Source organism: Coturnix japonica, chromosome 1, assembly GCF_001577835.2.
Source record: "Coturnix japonica isolate 7356 chromosome 1, Coturnix japonica 2.1, whole genome shotgun sequence".
In the NCBI taxonomy this organism is placed as follows: domain Eukaryota; kingdom Metazoa; phylum Chordata; class Aves; order Galliformes; family Phasianidae; genus Coturnix; species Coturnix japonica.
Window position 1 is genome coordinate 120,511,997 of NC_029516.1, and position 22,390 is coordinate 120,534,386.

A 22,390-nucleotide genomic window follows, 5' to 3' on the forward strand; every position below is an offset into this window, starting at 1 on the left:
GCAGTGGAGAGTAGGAAGAGGAGAATGAGGTCATGACAACAGTCAAAGTGAAGTTGTTGACTTCTTTTTATCACCCTTCCATAAATAGGCTGCCCTTTTGGTTTCAGTTTTATCTCTAGTCACGGGGAGAGCACTATGCTCTCATTTCCACTGCTGGAACAGTTGGCTACCGGGCCTTCCTGCCTTTCCTCTGTGGTAATAGTGCTTCCTGCATCTCCCAGTGGTCGGGAGATGTTTGCATGTACAAGTACACGAGAGCACAATTTCCACTCTGTGACTGTGGGGAAGGGAGGAGAGATTCCAGGGACTGCACACCTGTGTGATACTGGGGTTATGTTTCTGCTCTGCATGAAACATGCAAGGGGGAAGTTCTTTGCTATGAGAGTGGTGAGGTACTGAAACAGGCTGCCCAGAGAGGTTGTGGATGCCCCATCCCTGGAGGTGTTCAAGGCCAGGTTGGATGGGGCCCTGGGCAACCTGGTCTAGTATTAAATGTGGAGGTTGGTGGCCCTGCCTGTGGTGGTGGGGTTGGAGCTTGATGATCCTTAAGGTCCCTTCCAACTTGGGCCATTCTGTGTGATATGTAGCAGAACGTGCTATAACTTCATGTACATGACTTGGTTTCCAGTTGGCTGTGGTAACTCTAAAGTTTGACTAACAAAGTTTTGTAACAATCCTTTTCACTACTTACTCTGGAAAGCATTGCCTGTGATAATGTTTCTCAAACACTGAACAAGAAGGCCTCTGAGTTCCCTTTGGATTTGAAATAGGGTGGTGTTAAGCAAGGTTGTTTTGCAAGTTCTAATCTCACTCCAGCAAGCACTATTCTGATTAAGATGTGACCATCAGAGAAGCACATCCATTTTCCTTCCAGTAAAATATGTGCTGAGCTGGTGGTGTCCCTCAGCAAGGATGTTCTCACTGGCTTGGAGGATGTGATCTTGTGGGAGCTTTATGCAATGGCAGTAGACATTAAGGTTGTCAACTTCAAGCCACAGACTAAACAGGATCACATTTCAGATTAAAATAAAACACCCAGTTTGTTGCAGTTTCACACACAGCGATTGTGATTTTAGTTCTGGTTTTCCCTTGGTAGAGGAGCTTTTCCTGGAAGGACCATTGAGGCTTCTGCTGTACTGCTACTTATATTATTAGTTTAGGCAGATTCATGGAAGCAGAGAGCAGGAAGCGGACCATTTCTCATTAGAACAAACAGTGGATTTTGAATGCAGAGTCTTAAATCCCTTAGATGGAATCTATCGGTATCCTTGTTACATGTCTGAGATCTTTAAAGCATGTGAGTACCCAGGTAAGGCTGAAGGAGGCACTGGGGAAGGCTGTAGACATGCTTTACATTAATCCTTTAGATTTCTCATAGAATTAATCATAGAATCATAGAAAGGTCTGGGTTGAAAAGGATTACAATGATCATCTGGTTCCAACCCCCTGCTATGTGCAGGGTCACCAACCACCAGACCAGGCTGCCCAGAGCCACATCCAGCCTGGCCTTGAATGCCTCCAGGGATGGGGCATCCACAACCTCCTTGGGCAACCTGTTTTGGTGATTTTTATTTCTGTCCTCACAGAAACGATACACATTTTAAAAACATAAGGATTTTGTCTAGGTGGTATCACATAAATGTGTTCTGAACCCATTGTGATCTCTTTGTTGAGAGATTAAAACTCTTGCTTCACCAAACGTCAAAGATTCAGACTTCTTCAGCTGAGTATGACTTGAGCGTGAGCTGAACCCATTGTTGTCATGCATAGTGTCTAGTTCTGATAAGAAAAACAGGCAAGCTCTTGATCTATTGGCTCACTATGTTGTTCAGAACATAATATAGCACCTGGGCTCTTGCCCACTTGCCACGTGACAACTGGACTTGAGAAGCTTTGGCCTTGTTTGTTCAAGACTTGCCCCACTGACTGGTGCTGAGACTTGTCTTTCTGGAGCAGCATCAGGTTTGGATTTTGTCCTCAGATTTGAGGTCGTTTAGGCTCAATGAGTCCATTTGGGTTGTCTCCATTTAGCCTTTTTGCCTAATGGTGAGCGTGTGGATAGGTGAATAGACTATTTTTCTGCATTCAGCCTGTGCTCATGCGTTGAAACTCAAACTAAGTGGACTCAGACTTTGTTACTTGATCAATGTTGGGCATTATTTTTAAAAAGAGATGTATTTAAAGAAAATACGGTATCCTTGAAGTGCACAGTGTGTGATGAGAAGAAAGAAAGAACAAGGATCTAAAAAAGGAGCTAGTCTAATCAGCAGTGTAAGTGGCGTTATGTGCAGGCAGATGGGTTCCAGCTGTCTTTCTGGTAGAAACCAAGATATACTGCATGAACTGGGGAAGGAGAAGCTCCTTTAACTGCTAACTGAGAATACAAAGGAAGATCTGTAAGGAAGCCTCATGAAGCCTATATGTTTTTGTGTTGTTTTTTTTTCCCCTGAAATAATCAGGACCACATTTGCTTTAAGGTGTACGTGTTGTTGCTTTGTTAATTAAGAAGAATGATATTAATTGAATAATAATTCAAATGGAAAATCATTTCCAGTTGTAAGCTGCCACTTTCTAGGGCTGTTGGAAAGCCTCTGGATGCATGATAAAATGAATATTTATTGTGTATCACAGATGGAGAAGGGAGTTGTTATTTTTGGAGCCGGACAAAACCAATGCACGGTTTATTTTTGTTGAAATTTGGATCACATCTTTCAAGAGAAGATAACTGGCAGTGGATCAAAGAAAAGCTCAAGACCAGCCATTAGAGTCTATTAGTTTTGTGTCACACATTCAAACTTGATAAAGTGGAGAGATAACAAAAATATATATATACAAATTAAGAAAAGGGCTGAGAGGGAAGGTAAGTTCAATATTGAAATGACTCTGAGTAACTGCCTCTGCAGCTTCTTTCCCTGCTGTACTGGAGTCCGTAATGCAGTTATGTTTGCACTGGTGAGATGCTTGTGGACATCCACTCAATATTCTTAACCTTAGCAGATGGAGTCATTAGAGAACAAGTAATTCCTTCAACTCCAGCTGCTGGGAGGAAATGTTATACAGAAAACTCAGACAATAATTTTAGCAAACATTATAATGTTTGACTGCAGAACACCTTGATGACCAAGGTAATCAAAAAGAAGCAGTTCCAAAATCCACCAAAATTGGAAGCATCCTACAGTACGGAACAAGTTCCTTGTCATATTTGCTAGGGGAAAAAGGTATGCAGGTAGTGCTAGTCATAGGAAGATGTCCTGCAGGATGTAATTATTTAGTAGTTTGAACTAAGATTTCCAAACTCCCTTACCCTAGAGAGTGAATAAAAAAATATGAGCATGTACATCAACCGGACACTTTAAACTTTAAGACGTGAGTCATAATGGCCGTTTGGCATGGTGTCTTTTAGGACATATTTACAGAATGAAATTCTAATGGTTCTCAGGTGCTTTTGTGTCATCTCGTTCTTCGGTGTTTTTCACTCACACTGGTTGAAAATGAAACCTTGCCAACAGGGAGAGCTTCTCACTGCCAACTGAGCAGCAAACTTACCAGTCAGATTCGTAAAGAGGAAGCGAGTTCGAGTCTCTCAGTGTGTGGCAATTCTTACGGAACAAGGCAGGCTATACGCAATCTGGGACAGCCCCCTGGCAGGCAGATCAATGAACACTTGCACAAAGATGTTGCCTAAGTAAACACAGTCACGGGGTCTGATTTTGCAAGCATTTCTTCCTATTGCTGGAGCAGTAATAGGATACTTTTTGTTCAGTATACTCCAAGCACATTACTTTGCACACCTAGAAAACCCGAGACCTACAGCTTTACGACTCAGAATGAATAGCATCATGTTTTGCTCAAAATGGATGCTGGGGCTGAATTATTTTCAACATGAAGTTAGCCTTACATGCATATCTGCATTTTCAGCTGCAAATTTGTGCTGCAGCTCCATACAGTTGTATGAGTAGAGCACGTACAGTACATTCTGTTCTGCAATCTTTGTCCATAGGTTTCATTTCACGACATACACCTTACATGAATGTTCATTGCTGGTAAATGCTGTGAGTTCTGGTCAAATATTTCATGATGCATTGCTCCAGAACTGTCCTGGATACTTTCAGGAAACATGCAGACCTACTGCACAGAGCCCTGAGAAGCACAGGTCATCTTGGGCCCTGCAACTCCATTGCTCCTGCTCTTTTAAACATTCTGCCTTGTTGCATGGAGAAAGCCTTGATGTTCTTTGTGGTCTTTGCAGCCAGGCAAACAAAGAGAGAGAACTGGTGAGCAGCTGAATCTGAAGGTAGTGGAAAAGTTGTAAGCAATCAATTCACAAGTCCTACTTCTGGAGAAGGACCAACCATCAGTAAGTCCAGGCAGCACGCTTGGGGGGCAGTGCCAAGGGCCAGACAGATGGAGTGGCAGGGAAAGACTTCCATTACATCAAATGCTTCTTGGCTGTACGAGCAGCTTGCTGCAATGGCCTGCCAGCATAAGGACCCCTGCACATAGACTTCACACTTGGCAGGGTTACTGTCAGTTGTTTGCTATTCTACTTGGTAGATAATTATGATATAAGACAAGGGGATGTACAATGCCATGATAAAATGACTTCACCCAGTATTAAGACTAAGAGGTAAATGGGAAGTTGTTAATGACTTGGCATGTCTGGAACTCTGGGCCTGGACAGTGCTGGGTTTGAAAAGTAGGAATAGGACTGAGGGCACAAGGATGTGTGGCTGTGGCCATCCAATCTCCAGGGAGGCATAGAATTACAAAGTGTGCACAAATAGGCAGTAGAAATGACAGAGGATCTGAAGTTGAATCTCTCCATGGCAAAGTTAAATACTTGATAGCACAGGGAAGAGTCGGCAGCTGGAAGGCATGATTAGGGATGAAAGCTTGGGGTAGTATGGAGAGGTGAACAGGTGGTTGCTGATCCTAACAGCATCTAATGGCACCCCTTGAAATTATCAGAAAGTAAGCTAAACATGCACAGAAAACAGTAATATCCTTCCATCGGGAGCTGTGAAACTCATTGCCACAGGGGTGTGGTAAGAGGCTGGAAATATTCTTGGATTCAGAAAATTCATGGAGTCCAGATAGCATTGAGATCAGCCCTTTTTTGACACTCCAAAAGACATAAATTGCTCGTTGCCACAAGATACAAGGGTGAAGGTCACACTAGACCTGCTGTGTTGTTATGTCTTAATCTTCTACTACACGTTACTGACAAGATCAGATTGTGGTTCACATGGAACTCCAGTATGAACAATGACTGACTGTGTATTTCTATGGTTTCAGACACCCCAGCTGGCATGGATATTTCTCTGTGATGTTTCAAGTCCTAATCTGTGGCTATTGGATGGTCTGTGAAGAGTCACAATCATCTTAGGAGATCTGAAGGTGTCTCCCAACACCTTGTTTTTTAATGAGCTTTTCTCCATATTTGTTTGTGTAAGTCTTCTGTCTGGAAGGTCTAAAATGCCTTTTACAGCCAAAAGAATTAACTATTTACTTGTTAAACATGCACACAATAAAACAGAAAGTCTACACAGAAAGGTGAGAGATATGAAGGGCAGCAGGCTGAGACACAAAGAACCTTCATTAGAGGTACAGCAGATCTTGGCTTAGGGTGCAGACGACCACACATCTGCTTTGCTTCAGGGACACTGTCCCCTGTCTATGAAAATCTGTTTCTTAAATGGGATTGATAATGGTCATCAAATACTACAGGGTTTGCAAACACTGCATTGTGTTTGCAACAGGAGGGACTCTTTTGTCAGGACACATAGTGACTGGGCAGAGGGGAGTGGCTTGAAACTGAAAGGAGATAGGTTTAGATTAGATGTTAGGAGGAAATTCTTCACTCAGAGGGCGGTGAGGTGCTGGCACAGCTGCCCAGAGAAGCTGTGGTGCCCCATCCCTGGAGGTGCTCAAGGCCAGGTTGGATGGAGCCCTGGGCAGCCTGAGCTGGTGAAATTTATTCCTACTTGTGGCAGGGGGATTGGAACTAGATGGTCTTTAAGGCCTTTCCAACCCAAGATGTTCTATTTTTTCCTTTGAATTTTTTTACTGTTGCAGAACTATGTAAATCAAATGCGTTTAAATACAGTCCTGAGGTTCTCACTATATTTGTAAACATTACTAAAATGCTGTTGTGTTGCAATAAGTAACCTCCTGGCTGCTGTTTGGTTGTCAAATAGTTGGGAATTTCCCTAAACATCTGCTAGTTCACAACAAACAATTTTGGTCAGACTTGTCCAAAGTCCCCTGCTATGTGAAGCCATAATCCTTTAGCTGCTCTGCCTTGCAAGGTGCAGTACAAAAAGACAGCAACCCTGAACAGAAACCACACAGGGCTTTGGTTTTCACTCTTTTGAGGACTTTTTTACTAGGAATGCAACTCTTTCCTCACAGCTGGTGGCAGTCTCTATATTTCTCCATGGACAGATAGGTATATTTCTCTAAGTATTTTTTCTCTCACATTCTTCTGATCTATGTATAGAGAGAAAGTGAGATTCTTAACCTAAAAATTACTAGCAAGATATCTTCTTCCATGAGTGCTGTGCCTTTGCTGTTCATAGCTGCTTGTTGCAACTTTCAGAGATCCCACCATGATCAAAGTTTCCAAACAGAGCTGCCATACCATTGTGGCGTTACAAGGTTAAATTCAGTTCCCCATTTTGGTTTTGTTTCCGTGACTATGGTATCAAGCCAAGATCTGTATCAATTATTCATACACTCTGCTGGAAACCGCTCTCCCTGGAAAGACTGTTTATGAGAACTTGTACATTAGTCAAAATGGTGACTGGAGGTCCTGACATTTTCCAGCTTTCTGTGAAGTTCAATGTTTCTGAGAAGGTCGGGTTAGATGAGCTGTCCTTAAAGAAAATGCAGGGTCTGCTGGGTCCTGGTGAAGTAACTGCCCTTGATATATCAGCTGCTGTAAGTGACAGCCAGAAGGACCAACTGGGTCTCCATTTTAGAATGAGAAAATATCCAGGGTTGGAAAAGACCTCCAAGATCACGCAGTCCAACCAACCTGGGGAGCTCTGAATACAGGGATGTCTTGGAGGAAAAACAAACAACAACAACAGTAACACAAAATACAACTCTAAGTCACTTTTTCCATCACGTGTAAAATCTTCACACAGTCTTTAAAAAGCAGCTGCTGAAATGAAGGGTTTGCTTTTCATCTGGGACAGAACATCATGTGCCGGAGAAGTCCTTAGCACAGTGCATGTAAAGTATGAACCACTGTAAGATTAGCTTTCCTGCCCCTTGTGTGTTTGTGTTCCTCTTATGTGGTTAACCGTCATGAACACAACAGAATCCTCCACACTCTGCTCATGACAGCTCCTGCTTCTTAAAGAAAGTTACTGAACAGTGCTATAAAAGGGATATTAAAAACTAAGACAAATGAGAAAATTACTGCCTGTGTCATCTTTTGGATGAAACAAAAGTTTCATTCAGGGGCATCTAAAAAACAATGCAAGGTCAGTGCTGCCCTCCCAGTACATGTATAGCAATCTGTGATCAACACCAGCTCAGTTCTTCAACATTCACAGGACAGATATTATTTGTCACTGTTTCTCAGAGCTAAGAAATCACCTTTCCCAGTTGAATTCAAGTTCAGCTGATGAAAGAGCTGATTATGAACAACAATTCTGTTTTTTGTTTTGCTCAGCTTCTGAAATTCTCTGTTTTCTGGATTGACCACTTAAGCCATCTACCGTAACAGGTTTAAAAATCTTACATTATTCCTATTGTTCTGGCTCACATAACTCACACTCCTTGTGTGGACACAGTTCCTTCCCTGTCTGCTGTTGCCATGGGCTTTTCATAATCTCTGTTGTGGTTTTAAATTCCCATATACTCTTCACATGCAAGCCCACGGTGCACACTGTGTTGCATCATATATCAAAAACGGTTCATGATTGCAAGCACCTCTACAGTTCTGGGAGAAGAGGGAAATAAAGTTACTCAGCAATCTCAGGTTTGCTTTGCTGTCTTTCAGCACGTGTCCCCTTCTGACTGAATGCCTGCGGTCTGAGAAGATGCCACAAAGGTGGGAAGCGTCTGTTTGCTGTTTTCCTTGGTGTCGTTTGCTCCACTAGTCATCCCCAATGCACTGAGTGACCATGCTTGTGCTCAGCTGTGCTTAAAGCCTTGCTCAAAAGCATGGTAGATGATATATGCTGTTGGCATATTCCAGCCAAACAGCAGGGTGACTGGTAGCTGAGTGAACTGCTCAAGCTGAGCTGCTGTTTGTGGCCCACTTGCCTTGTCAACCATCATCTGCAGAAATGCAGGTTACTCTCTACAACAATTTGAAAGGAGGTTGTGGCAAGGTGGAGGTTGGCCTCTTCTCCCAGATATCAGTAATAGAATGAGGGACAACAGCCTTAAGTTGTGATAGGGAGGTTTGTTTGGATAACAGAGAGACATTCAGATACAGTGATGGTGAGACTATCACTACTCAGCAACTTGGATTACCCCTTCCATTTCAGTGCACAGAGACACTTTACCTCTTCAGGTTTCAGGACTCTGCTTTTCAGCAATCCCCCTTCACTCCTTGCCCACATGGCATCATATGTTACATAGAGAGTGCCCTTAAATCCAAAGCCAGCAAACCCCACTTTTTAAACAATCTTTTCTTTATTCCATCATTCTCACTCTATGACTGTGTGTCTGTACAGATGATTTGACCAGGCCAGCAGCCTGCGTACAGCACCACTGGGCAGGAGAAGACCTCTCCATTTCCCAGAAGGAAACCACAAACCCAGGTATGATGTGTGCAGTGATAAGGATGGCCAGAACAGGGAAAGCCTCAGCTAGCCCTCCTGTGTTAGCTCTGACTCTGTTTGGTCTGAGGGCAGAGGAGGCACTGGAGAGGATAAACACAGCCTTCTGTTGTTTGAAGTCCTTCTGGCTTGTTGCTGCTGGCTCTGGACCTTTCCAGCCCCTTAATCCCTTGTTGCTTGTTAAGTTCTAGAATGAGGGTCTCCTCCTCCTTCTCCTCCTCCCCTTTCTCCCTTCTCTTTCCAACTCTTGCAGTGTAATCTGTCTTCTCAGGCTGCCAGGTTGCATTTGCAGTGAAAGAAGCTGTTGAAAGCTCAGGAGCCATGGGACAGCAGGGAGGCAGCCTGCAACCAAGCTGTCACTGCTCTTGCAAAACAAGCACTCCTCCATGACAGTGTATGTTTCTTGGCCTGCATCTCCCAGTTTCTCTCATGTACCATTTAAGATTAGTGTATGAAAGCACTTATTTCTCTGGCAAATTTTTGTATTCTTGGCGTCTGATACAAACCAGGCTAGTCCCTCTGCTCAGTCTTACTCTTTCTGTCCCATCTATTTGGTGTTTCTTGGAGTTGGACAACTTTTCTTCCATCTCCATTTCAATGCTCCCCAAGAGCCCATCTGGGAACTATGCACAAGGACATTATGAATTATTAAAACCAGGTTTGCTCATATCAGTGAGACCAAGAACATGTGTTGGTGCAATAGCTGTGGTTTATTTTGTGTCGTCTTGCCAGTCAGCTTTCAGCATGTAATATTTCTTAATACCTCACCACCTTATTCTCATGTGAACCAGAGCAATTTACTCCTATTTTTAATCATGTAGAGCTGACTCAGCCAAGCAGGGTAACAGGAATAAATAGCAATATCCATGTGAGTGCAATTCCTGGATGCCAAATAGCATCAGCCGCAAAAGCAGTTGGACAAATTCCTCTATCAAAGACAGCAGGACTTGGGAGTCACCAGAAGAACCTGGTGCCTTTAGCTCTCCTTAACACAGATAGTCTTATTGCTGCTCCATGATGCCTGAATTTCCATGAACTACAGATAATGATCAGGTGTGCCTTGCTTGTGGAGGTCTTTTGAAACACAGGTTGGAAGAAACTGATGGAATGTTAAATATCATTTGAAATTTTGGTTAATTTACTATGGAGAAAAATCCACCCAAACGCCTCAAGGCAGCTGCACGTTGTGGGAAATGGTTATTTGGTGAGATGAGCAAGGAGTGAGACATATAGGGAATAGCCTGGTCTTTGAGTCAGGAATTTCACAGCTATGCTCCATCATCTCTAGCAGTATAAATGAATCATCTGCAGAGCAGAACCACAGAATGACACCAGCTTCCCTAAAAGTGTCTCTCTATATATCTGCTACACTTGCATTTTTCTGTTTATAAATAATAATTGACCGCAAAGTGAGATGGTCTTCTCAGCAGACAGGTCCTAAAAAAATGCTTATCATATCTTTCAGCTTTTTTTGCTAAACTACTTTAAACTAGACTTTCGTGCTTCCAGATGGAGCATTTTGACTTAAAGTCCTGATGTGGATGTGTGAGATCACAAATCTTCTGAGATAAAAGGCAGCTAAGATCTTTTCTAAAGGATGTTGATTGAAATTGTTAATCCTTGTTAAAACTGAATCCTTGAATCTGAGGACATCACGTTACCTAAGAACTGCACTACTACTCAGTAGATATTTGGTTTTGGTTTAGTTTTCAGAAGCAGGACAGCATAAGTTGTTTCACTAGAAATGCACTTTGAATCTTGTTGCCCACTTCATCTGTATTTTCCAAGGCACTGCATATTCAAATCACCTGGATTTATACATGTATGAGGAAAACTGGTCACTAATGGCATGTACAGACTGGAGACCCAATTTTTGCCTTGTGGAGGGAAAGTCAGGTAGATCAGGAAGATATGGAAACTCTAAGACCATTGGTTCAATATAGAAACTATAAGACCATCCCAGACTGAAATCTGAAGCTTCGTCTTTCTTTTTCCTGTAGTTTGCTTCCTGAATTTAGAGTAATGTTGTGGATACTGCCTGAAGAAAAGAAAATGTGCAACCCAAATTTATGACATATCTCTGAAGCATGTTGATAGATGCCATCAGCTGTGTAGTACTTCTTGTAGAATATGGCAGTATGATCTCAAGTGGTTATTTTATTTTCATTTTTGAGTCATTATTTGGATAGTGAGAGCATGAGGAAGCCTTAATGTCAAGCTAGGATCCTGGTGCTCCGGGCCAGGTCTGCTCAGCTGAGGTTTGTCTGAGGTCTGTGGGCAGGGATCTGTGTGCCAGCTCTAGCTCTGGGAGGTCAGCCAGACACCACACACTGCCAGCAGTGACGCAGTGCATGACAGCCAGTCCGCCAAGGACCAAGAGACTGAGAGAAATACTGAATCTCCACAGGAGGCATCACATGTGTGGACAAGGCAAAAGTGACCTGTGGTACTGTTGCTGACTGAGGTCTTTCACTTGACTGCCCTCTTCTAGAAAGGTGGATGTCAACATTACCACAGTTAGTAGCCCTTATCTTACCATTCCACTGATGAGCACTGAGACCATGACCATGAATCTGTCAGTTCTTCATATTCCACTGTGAAGACAGCCTTCCATACAAAGTAAGACACTGAGACGGGTGTCCTGGAAAGAAAGAGGAATCAACCCGTTCATGATTCACAAGCTATCTGAGAAATCACAGAAGAGGAAAAACCTGCCGTATTGTCCACACAAAAACTTGCGTAACACACTGTGTGAAGACTGCAGTTATTTTGCTGCTGACTGTGCTGAAGGACACCTTTTGTTACCCACGAGAAATTTTATTTAAGGCCGAGTATAAAAAAAAGTCATGTGAAGATATGAGTGTAAGCAAACTACCATTCGTCAGAAAAAGGGAAATTTAGTCATATATTTAGCAGTCATTTCCCCTTTTTTGGGAAATCCAAACGCATATTTTCTTTCTCTTGGCCTGTATTTCTCTCATCCTTGCTCTACGGAAGGAAAGTAAAATAGACCTAAAATGTCACTTGGTTTTGACACAGTTCTGATTGGGCAATGGGGGGACAAATTTCCTCTGTGCCTTGAGCTGAACTCTATATAAGGTCCGTGCTGGCAATTTCACTCTCACATCTTTTCATGAGAAACTAACGGTTGAAAGGATGCAGAAACACAGGTAAGTGAATCTTATGGAAATCTAGGAATAAATCTATCCCTAGAAACCCCTGTTTGTGTGGGGCTTATGGAGACTGATATTAAACTGAAGGGACTGAACTAAATAACCCAGTATTTTGATTAAGCTAAGGATCTAAAAAGAGAGAATCTCCTCCTACAGTATGTTCCATGCATACCTTGGGGACTGTTGCAGACCCAGGTGTAGCCCTGAGAAGAGATAAAGCTCCACGCCACTGTGCTGGAAATGAGTGAAGACCTTGTACTATGGGAGGTGACTCAGTGTTATAATGCTGTATTATTAAGTAAGAGATTGACTCTGTGCTAGCTGTTGTGCCCATGTCCTACAACAGCTAATGAAAGACTTGCAGCAGATAGTTTTGTTTTCCCCTGAGGTCACTGTGCCAGATACCTGGGACATGTTGTTCAAGGTTTTTGTCATCATTTGTTTGCACAGACCGTTATGCTGTTCACATAAGGAAACTCATGTGTCCCAACAGCAAGGTGGGTGTGCATATCATGGGAGTCAAAGCTGTTGTCCCAGGAGATAAATGTGTTGGAAACACTGAGAGCTTGGCTCTGGCTATATTGTTTGCCTGCAGATATGTGCTGCTTGGCCTACTTTGGTAGCCACAATGGAGAAGATAATGTGGCAGAGGATTCATGAGGGCATAGAGTCTTAGCAGAGACTTGAAGAGATTCTACTGCATCTTTTCTCCTGTGCTTATCAAAGCAAGCTATGCTACAGCTAAGCTGAAGTGTCTGGCCCGTGCCTCAGTAGCAGCTTATTGCAAAATACACAGAGCTGTATTTCTCTACCCTTGTACCGTGGGGACAGCAGCATCTTGTGGTGTGTTGTTTGCATCTCCCAGACTGACAGGAAGATGACAGACAAGAAACGTTTGCACTAGGCCAGATGCTCTTGTTCCACAAATTATCATCTTCCATCAATTGGGAGTGAAGAAGAACTTTTGTTCACTAAGGAGAATCAAAGCTTACCAAGTCCACAGTTGGGAAAAGAATAGTTAACTCTTTAGTTAATGTTGAGTATTTTGTTTGAATCTTCTGTCTCATAATAACTTGCCTGCAGATTTCAAGACATTTTCCCTCACTCTTCTTCCCATTTTCTCTGGGAAAGAATGCATGGGTTCTTCTTTGCCCTGGTTACATGCACAGTGTGTGCCTCTGCTTTCAAGCTCCAGCAAGGGAAAAGTACAGGTAAGAGCATGGGTTTGGTTGTTTTATTTCCTGACTCCCTTTCCTTCTCTCTAATATTCCCGGCCAACAGTAATGACAAAATATCTCTGATTCATATAGAGAACTGCCCAGATCACACCATGTTTTTCCAGTACTACTATGAACTGCATGGAGAACCTGTGGTTCTGAAATGCCCTTCTCCCAGATATAAACATGTGGATTTTTCTGCCTTGACACATAATATCACGTGGTACAAAAATGATTCAAAAACCATGATATTAGGAAGAGATGAAGATCCAAGAATCTGGGCAAAAGGAGATGCGCTCTGGTTTTTGCCAGCAAGGAAAGAAGACTCAGGAGTATATATCTGTACCAGAAGGTAGGTGTTTAAATGGAACTTCAATTCATTAACAATTCAGGCAGCATTCTGAGCTTCTTTCTTCTTCCCTGTTCCTTTTTCCCGAACTTTACTTTTCTTCTACTTCACATTTTTAATCAGAATTTGATTGCCTTGGCTTTGCTGGAAGATCTCACATGAGACCCAGTGTGCATTTATGGGGCTGGGATCAGGCCTGTGATACTACAGGGGTTTGCAGTGTGAGCCAAGGCTCTTTTCAGATCATTGTTTTCTGCATGTTTACAATCCCACAGCTGTACAGTTTTGAGAGAGGAATGGGTACCTGTGCTTATGGTGGAGTGAGGAAGGCAAAAACCACCAGTGCTACTGGGGTTTGAAAACCATATGATACAGAGTCCTTGTCCCCACTAGCTCCTCCTTCCTACTACCTGGCAGTGGGAACCTCACTCCACATTTAAAAGTATTCATATGCATCCATAGATTCCAGATGTACTAAAAAGTTGGGAAACCTATTTGGGAAAGATATGCAGAGGCCAAGTACATAGCTTCACTGCTACCATTATTGATAGAATAGAAACAAACCCTATATCCATCTCATATCATCGAAGTAGAACATTTCTTCAGCATGCTGTGAAATGAGGATTGCAGTGGAAGGGGACACAGCTCAAGCACCAGTGTCCCCCAAGTGACTTGTGTGTTTTGATCCTTCTTGTGGCTGGAAACAATTGCCACTTGGGACCAGGAGAAAAAGAGAAGTACTGTAAAACTTTGAAACCTTCTTCCCTGTGCAAAATAATATGTCCTCAAGGAAAACAGCTGCTGTCTGCACAGTAGCAACTGCAGGCATATTTTAATACATGCTTTAAACTTTTTATTTCCCCCTTACATTGCGATCACTGGGGTTTTCACAGTCAAGACCATTTCCAAAGAAAAGAGTGGAGGGTTTGTGACATATTGGCTGGTATTTAGATGGACGTGTTGTCCCTCCTTGTAAAATCAAAGTCATGACTTAGTCTAAGGTGGCACAGCAACCTTAGTTTACAGAAGAGAAGAAAGCCTGGAGCTTTGAGGCAGACAAATATCAGCAACATGTGTAGGCTGTGCCCCAAACTTGTTCCATTGATTTTCCAGGATCCCTCTACACAGCACAGAGGCTGAGTATCAGGAGGCCTGGCTGTGGAAGTGAGGCCAGGTGGTTTTCTCAGGCCTGGAAAGACAAGCTTAGAAGGGAATCCAACAATCCAGGTTACATCAGTAAGATTTAATACTGATTGCAAATCTGCTTGAGCTCATAGCTGTCAGCTTTCAAGTTCACCTGCTGTAGGTTTGAAGGGTGTCACTCGAGCCCCCCTCACTGCTGTTGGGTGCTCACGTCTACCCACTGTCTGCAGGAACAACTCCTACTGTGCCGAGGTGTCCATCCACCTCACGGTCGTGCAGAAGGCAGCTGCTCGGGACATCGCCTATCCCCAAGTCCTCTTCACTTTCACCTCTGGAAAGATCATTTGCCCCAACCTGTGGGAGTTTACAACAAACAGGACAAATGTGGAGCTCCAGTGGTACAAGGTAGAATTTTTTTACAAAAGAATTTTTTTAGATTGTGATAAGACAAGGGGAACGGTGTTAAACTAAAGAGGGCAGGTTAAGATTGGATGTTAGGGGGAAATTCTTTACTCACAGGTTGGTGAGGTGCTGGCACAGCTGCCCAGAGAAGTTGTGGGGCCCCATCCCTGGAGGTGCTCAAGGCCAGGTTGGATGGGGCCTTGGGCAGCCTGAGCTGGTGGGGGGCAGCCCTGCCCATGTCAAGGGTTGGGGCTGGATGGGCTTTGAGCTCCCTTCCAACCTAAACCATTTGGTGATTCCATGATGACTGAAATGTATTTGTCTTAGAAGAGTGCCTCTGAATATTGCTCTTATGAGGTCATGTATGGAAAGCAATAATGTAAAAACCGTTATGATGACTATATTTTTTTCTTAGAAGAATGCCTTATGTGATTGCTCATACGAGGACTCGGGAAGTAACTTAGTATATTTTTTCCATCTTAAAATATGAGGCTTACTGGAAAGATATGTTAAAGCAGCAGTTCTTTGTACTTCACATAGTGCCTCAGAACCTTTTGGTGAGGAAAACATGTTTGTAGCACTTGCTTTATGGTGGGAAAGTGAAGCTGCACAGGTTCAACGGTGATCAGCAAACTTTCTGTAACAGAGAGGCAAAGATGAAAAGTATTGCCTGGAGGTTATGCAGGGTTTAACCTCGCCTGTATGAGCTGTAACGTCAGTTGTCCTTTCTCCAGGATGCTCAGCTTTTGGAAGATGACAGTGAAAAATTTGTATTTCTGAAAGAGTCGTCTTCTCTGTTCTTCACTTCTGTATTACCAACAGACTCCGGCTACTACACCTGCAAGATGGCATTTCCCTATGAAGGTGTCACATATGAAATCACCAGAACAATTGAGCTGCAGACTGTTGGTAAATACTACCCACTGAGAACACTTAAAGCAGCTTTTGCATCAGAGGGTTTGCTGCTGAATTCGGGGAGAGGAGCTCAGATTTAGTGCTGCCAAGCAGGGGAGTGGACATGCTGGCTTTTGATGCAGGGGGTTTCCATCAGCATGGCTGGCAGAGCTCTTTGGCTAACCTTAACCTCAGAGCTTGCCCTGGCATTCAGCAGCGCAGTTGCAGGAGGCAGAACTGGCTGTCGCAACTGCCTGCGGTTGTAAAACCGAGTAATTAATTTCTCAAGGGGAGGAAGGTCTCTACGAATGACTTCAGAGGGCTTAGGAAATAAAACACCGAACATTGGCCCTCGGGCTGGGGGAAAACCGCTGTTTCCCACAGCTTGAGCCGCTGGCCCGGCTGCTGCTGCGGGGCGCCCGGCGGGCACCAGGGGGCGGAAGGAGGCTGTGGCAGCCTCGGGATGGGTATCACTTAGGTCCCATCGCCATCCCCGCTTTCCTCATCCATCCCCCGGGGTCACGATGCCGGCTTGGGCCCGTCTCTCCCCGCTAACACAGGTCTCTGGATGGGTAATGTCTGTCATGGTAGCGCTGACTCTGTACTCTCTCTGTGCAGAACAAGAGAAGAGAATTACTCCCATAATTGTGTATCCAACTCAGAAGACAACATCAGCTGCTCTAGGTAAGTACCAGCATTGTTTTGGAAGCATCTAATCAGGAGAAAGTTAGAGCAGGTTTGCTGATTTGTACCCTAATTTGTTGGTGTAAACTATTATGGTTCTTTTGGTCTCAATTATATTAACACCACATTGGTGCTGTAGTAGTTTTTCATGGTAGTTTTTCCTTCTTATTGTCTACGATGAGAAGCTATTTTCTTTACATCATAGAATCAGCAAGGTCAGAAAAGACCACTAAAGTCATGTAGTCCAGTCATCAGCCCATCACCACTGTGCTCACTAAACATGTCTCCTTGTAGAAACCAAAGCAAAATAGCTGTAGATTTTAACAACAAAGCATGAAAACTATATTAGCATCCTTAGATCAGCTGCTCAGAGTTCCCTCCTTATAAAGAACATGCCCTTTTCAACACTCCCCCAGTCAGCCCTTGGTTGTTGGGTGGCTTTGAGTGAACCACCCAGCTCTTTTGAGAGGAGACATTTTTCATTGCTCCTTAATGTTTGAACCAGACAGTCATCGCTAACTAGAATGTATCTTGTGAGAACCTCAATTTGTCTTCAAGGATGTTGTGACGATGCGTTTCTGTTGCTTTCCCCCATTTGAGAGAATGACGTGTAGATTTGACACTAAGCTCTCCTAACTTGGGTATTATACACACAGCTACGTGCTGTGAGCCTTAGTTTTCACTGCCACTTTTCTTTCTGTGAGTGTAGCATTGTCTTTATTTGTATCACAGAATCACAGATTATTATTATTATCATAGTCTTTATTTGTATGTGTCTGTCTGCCCCATGGAGCATACTGTATTCTCTTCAGCAGTACTGTACGGTAATTAAGCCATGTGTTTTCCATATAAGACAAATATCCACTAGTGTGAGAGCTCCTTATCCTTAGCTCAGAGTTGCAATAATTAAAGCAATATTTCTGAATTTTTGCATGGTCATGTTGTCCCTGGAGGTCTCATTTAGAACTGAATGTGCTTGCCCGCATCACTGTGGATTCAAGCAATTGCCCTGGAGCAACCGTGCCCTTTGAGCTGCAAAACAGCAGAAGGAGCGTAGGAACACAGCTTTGCCTCCTGAGAAATATCTATTGTACAAGGATTGATCACTGATGGAATGAAAAAGTAATTTGCTTAGTAGTGGAAAGGGCTGCCAAAATGAATGGTCTTGCTGCCAAAGAACAGGGGAGCAAGTGCAATCTGGGGCATAACATCAGCTTTCAATGTAGTAGCGCTCAACATGTGTGGTAACTCAGTCTCCCATCAGAGATGTTCTGTTCACCAGGAGAAAGAGTAGATCTTAATATGCAACTCAATGTTTTTTTAATCTCCCTCTGCCAACAGGCTCCAAGATGACTCTCCCATGTAAAGTATTTGCTGGACCAAACAGCAACATCTATACTGATGTGGAATGGTTAGCGAATGATACCACGATCGATGTGGTTTACAAGCAAAACAGAGTTATGGAGGGGGAACGACAGTAAGTCAAGCAAAAGTGTTTTCTTGTGGTTGTGGTGCTACAGGGGCTTTCAGCTGGATGCTGGTGGGAGGGAAAACATCCTCTTGCCATGGATCATTGTCTCTCCCTATCTCAAGCCATTCTCTGAGTTGCCTCGTAGCTGCATACCTCAGGACTTTTTACATTTTGCCTATGCAGTTAACAGTTAAACTGGTTCTCTCACCAGATATGGTCTTCCCAAACCTCTCCTGCCTAGGGATTAGAACCTAACATGATTCAAGAGGCACTGACAACAAGCTCTGGGGATATGGCATCCCTGTTTTCAGGGGAAAGAGTGTTTAATATTTATGGATGTGGTCTGTTTTCAGCCTCAGGGCTGTGTAACAACCTGGCCATGTTGAGTTTATTGCACAGTACAACCAGACGTAACATTGACAGCTGGGGATTTGAGCCTTTATGTGCTTTGATATTCCTCACAGCTTGGCTGAGTACATTAATTTACAGTGTTGTTTACATGGATAAATGAGAAAGCCTTGAACTCATGGTGAGATGCCTTAAAATACACAGTGAAACAGCAGGTGTGTCTACAGGATTTAGAATAGAACAACACATATGCTTTCTTACTTAGACCTTTATTATTGTTACTACTGCTGCTGCTTCTTCAACTATTATACACTACTACATAATTGTATGAGGAGGGAGGCTACACCAGCTAGGGATCACACAGAACTCATGGCATAAAGCAGCCTCAGTTCTTCTGGGTGCTTCCAAAGAGGCATTATGTCAAAACAAATCAAATACCACTGGAAAAGAAACCAAACATTTTTCACAGGGGTCTGTGTCAAAGCACCCACAGCCAAGTTGTTGCCTTCCCGTGGTACTGACCCAGGATGTGTGCACAGGCAAATCCATTGTCGTGGTGCATAGCAAACCCATGAACAAATCATTACAGAACAGCTGGATAAATTCTCCAGCAGTGACTAAAAGATATCCGGAGATAATGTTTGCATCTAGATAAAAGGATCTCACATTTATTTTGCCTTTTTCTTCCAGAGAAATGACAGAAAATGGTGAAAACTTCATTGAAGTGCCACTGATTTTTAAATCTGTGGAAGAAGTGGATTTTTACACAGATTTTAAGTGTTTGGCCCAGAACACGTATGGATCCCAAGTACTGCCAACACGGGTCAAACAGGAAGGTAACTAGTTTAACTACTTATCTAGGGGAGAAATGGGCTGCAATTGTTATTCTAAATCTAAATTACAATTGAAGTATTTTATGCTTTCTGACCTAGTCTTATCGTGGTAATCACTTGGGAAACATTGGTTGCCTCGCATATAGACTGAAAATGCACAGTGTTTTGGAATAGCCTGCTCCTAAAGAACACTTTCTGTAGGTCACTTGTTGGCATTTTCCACAGGCATAAAAATCTGTGCTAGTATATCTATTCACTGGATGAGGCTCAAATGCAGATATATTCTGTGAAATGATGGCTCCATTGAGACAACTGGCAAACTCTCGCTGGGTGCAACAGAGCCAAATCTCACCCAGTTCCTCAACAAGTAGGGAAAAAAAAAGACAATTGCAGAAAAAAAAAGATCAAAGAGTTCCATTTCCTCATACAAACTGCTGCCAAAATAACAAGAAATATAAATAATGGTGGCTGTTGTTATTTTGGTTCCTAGAGATAGAAAGAGAAGCTTTAAACTCAGTGCAGTTCACATTGTGACTGTTGGCTAAGTACCAGCTGTAAAAACAGTGTGAAGCAATGCTTATTGTTTCTTTGCATAACACTGATGAATCACCAAAGCTTGCTCACACCATGTTAGAAAGATACATGAACAATTACAGTCTTCATTATGAGTTATATCTCATGACTCACGCCAGCATCTTATGATGAGGGATTTGCATTCACTTATCTATACAATGCGCTGCCCAGGTCTTCCATGAGCTACACAAGTATTGTTTGCTACAGAGAAGGCAACTCATGAAGCAGTGTAGGCCTGCATAATACAAAGCTGAAGACATTAGGTGTATTTTGGGGAGAAGCTCACAGTCTTGCCTCGATAGTTAATTTTTCAAGTGCTCTGCATGAGAAAACTGTTTACAGAAGTTGAGAGTGGACTGGCTATCATGTACTCTCTTTCCATATGGTGCCTTTATTTCCTGCTTGAAGCGTCACTGCTTTCACCAAATTAAGATGAAAAGTACACAACCACCCTGAGCACGGGAGAGCCATTTGTACACAAAATCTCTGGACTGTAAATTCTCATCCTCCATTGTTTTCCAATACTTTCCCCCCACCCTGGTAAACACATATCCCAGAGCACTGAATCAATAGACCTCTTCCTTTCAGAAGCAGTGAGCCCTGCTGAAAGGTTAATTTGCAGACATCCTTTTTAAAGTAGCTTCTCCTCTTCCTCCTTGAGCATAGAGAACTATGTTTTGTGATAATGCATCATTTCTTTACTTTTCCAGCTGTTGGATTGCCCTGGTACATTGCAACGATTCCAGTCACATTGGCTTGCATCATCCTGATGGGAATATGCGTACAAAAGCGCTGGAAGCAGAGAGCTGATAAAGGATACACAATAGCAAAGGTTTAAGATTGACTTTATTCTCTGCTGCCAACAGTGAAAAATTCATGCTCACATCTTTCATGTGAGACAGAGACATTTTGGACCAGACACACTTCTTTCCCAGCAGATGAATGTATATCAGCTTTTTCTTCTTCTCCGTGTCTTCCATGATTTGATTTTAGAAATATGTTTGTATAAAACGCTGCTTAGAAACTGGGAACCTACTTCTATTGTTTTGCATCTAAACTGTGACTTACAGCATTTTGAAATACAGTGTCCCATGTACATGTCCTTGTTATGAGACAGGTAAGGGAAGTTAGATGATCTTCTGCTTTGTAATTCCAATAGTTTTATCCTTTGGGGGGGAAAAAGGGGTGTAGAAAAAGCTGAGAACCTTAAAAAAAAAAAAATCATACAAAAAACCAAGTTCAGTTCAGTTTCAGTTTTGGGCACCTCAGTACAGAAAGGACACCGAGGTACTGGAGCAGGTCCAAAGAAGGGCAGCAAGGCTTGTGAAGGGCTTAGAGAATGTGCCCTACAAAGAGCAAACAAAGGAACTGGGGCTGTTTAGTCTGGGCTAGAGGAGGCTGAGGGGAGACCTTATTGCTCTCTTCCAATACCTGAAAGATGCTTACAGTGAGAGCAGGGCTGGTTTCTTCTCACTGGTGACAGGTGACAGGGTGAGGGGAAATGGCCTCAAGTTGCACCAGGGTAAGTTTAGATTGGACATTAGGAAACACTTCTTTACAGAAAGGGTAATTAAACACTGCAATAGGCTCCCCAGGGAGGTGGTTGAGTCACCATCCCTGGATGTGCTTAAAAACCATTTGGATGTGGTGCTCAGGGACATGATTTAGCGAAGGGTTATTAGAATTAGGGTAGTATGGGTAGGACTCAATGATCTTAAGATCTTTTCCAGCCCAAGCAATTCTATGACTGTGATTCTATGAAACAATAGGAAAGTTGTCTTTAAAAGGGCTTTTCTGCACCAGTGTGAAAATGCAGTTTCCTTCTGCACCCAAACTCACTTTATGTTCGTTTTAAAAAGCCAGGCTTTCCTTTTTTCCAGAGCCTAATGCAGTTGTCATGTCAACTGTAAATCTATGAACTTTTCCAGAGAAAATAAAAAAAATATATATTTTTTTACCATTCAGTTTGTTCTTTACATTAATAGGTTTTCTCAGAATATCCCTCTCCCAGGGATAACTAACTCCATGTAATGGAGTAATAATAGTGTACACTGGAGAATTCAGTTCTCTTGCATCTACCAACATCTCATAACCAGAGATTCATAAGCAGCTGTAATGTTGTTATCTTTGCCAAGAAAAGAATTAGGATGATGCTTTAGAGTTTGGAAAGTCACTTGACTGATACAAATAAAGTTTTATTCCTGGAAGTGATTGAGCAAATTATCAGTAATAATGGACATTCTTGTTCTTCAGTCTTCCAACTTCTGTTGCTGGCCTGCTCCTCCTCTCTAATACGAATGTAGAAGTCATTAATAGATTCCTGTAAACAATGGGTCTGCACCAGTGATGCAGTTTTGAGAGCCATGCGTCCTTTACATTGAAGTATGTAGTCATGATGCAAAATACTGCCTGTTTAGTTTTGTCCAACTGGATTCAAGTCTTGGTAAAAAACAGAAGGGAGCAATAGATAATCAGTAACCACATTGCACTTTGAGAATCAAAATG

At 42.8% G+C, this 22,390-nt stretch overlaps 1 protein-coding gene across 2 annotated transcripts; it reads left to right on the forward strand.

Annotated features, from left to right (window-relative positions):
* The first annotated feature begins 11,734 nt into the window (after positions 1-11,734).
* On the forward strand, positions 11,735-22,092 carry IL1R2 (interleukin 1 receptor type 2). Of its 2 annotated transcripts, none has more exons than XM_015850259.2 (9): positions 11,735-11,968; positions 13,055-13,182; positions 13,282-13,540; positions 14,911-15,085; positions 15,817-15,991; positions 16,595-16,660; positions 18,002-18,137; positions 19,170-19,315; positions 20,596-22,092. In XM_015850259.2, the coding sequence occupies exons 1-9, from the start codon at positions 11,955-11,957 to the stop codon at positions 20,721-20,723; spliced, it is 1,227 nt and encodes a 408-aa protein (XP_015705745.1). In that variant the 5' UTR covers positions 11,735-11,954; the 3' UTR covers positions 20,724-22,092. The 2 variants fall into 2 exon arrangements, with proteins under 2 accessions (XP_015705745.1, XP_015705751.1); XM_015850265.2 differs by having other exon boundaries at positions 13,103-13,182.
* Positions 22,093-22,390: the final 298 nt, after the last annotated feature.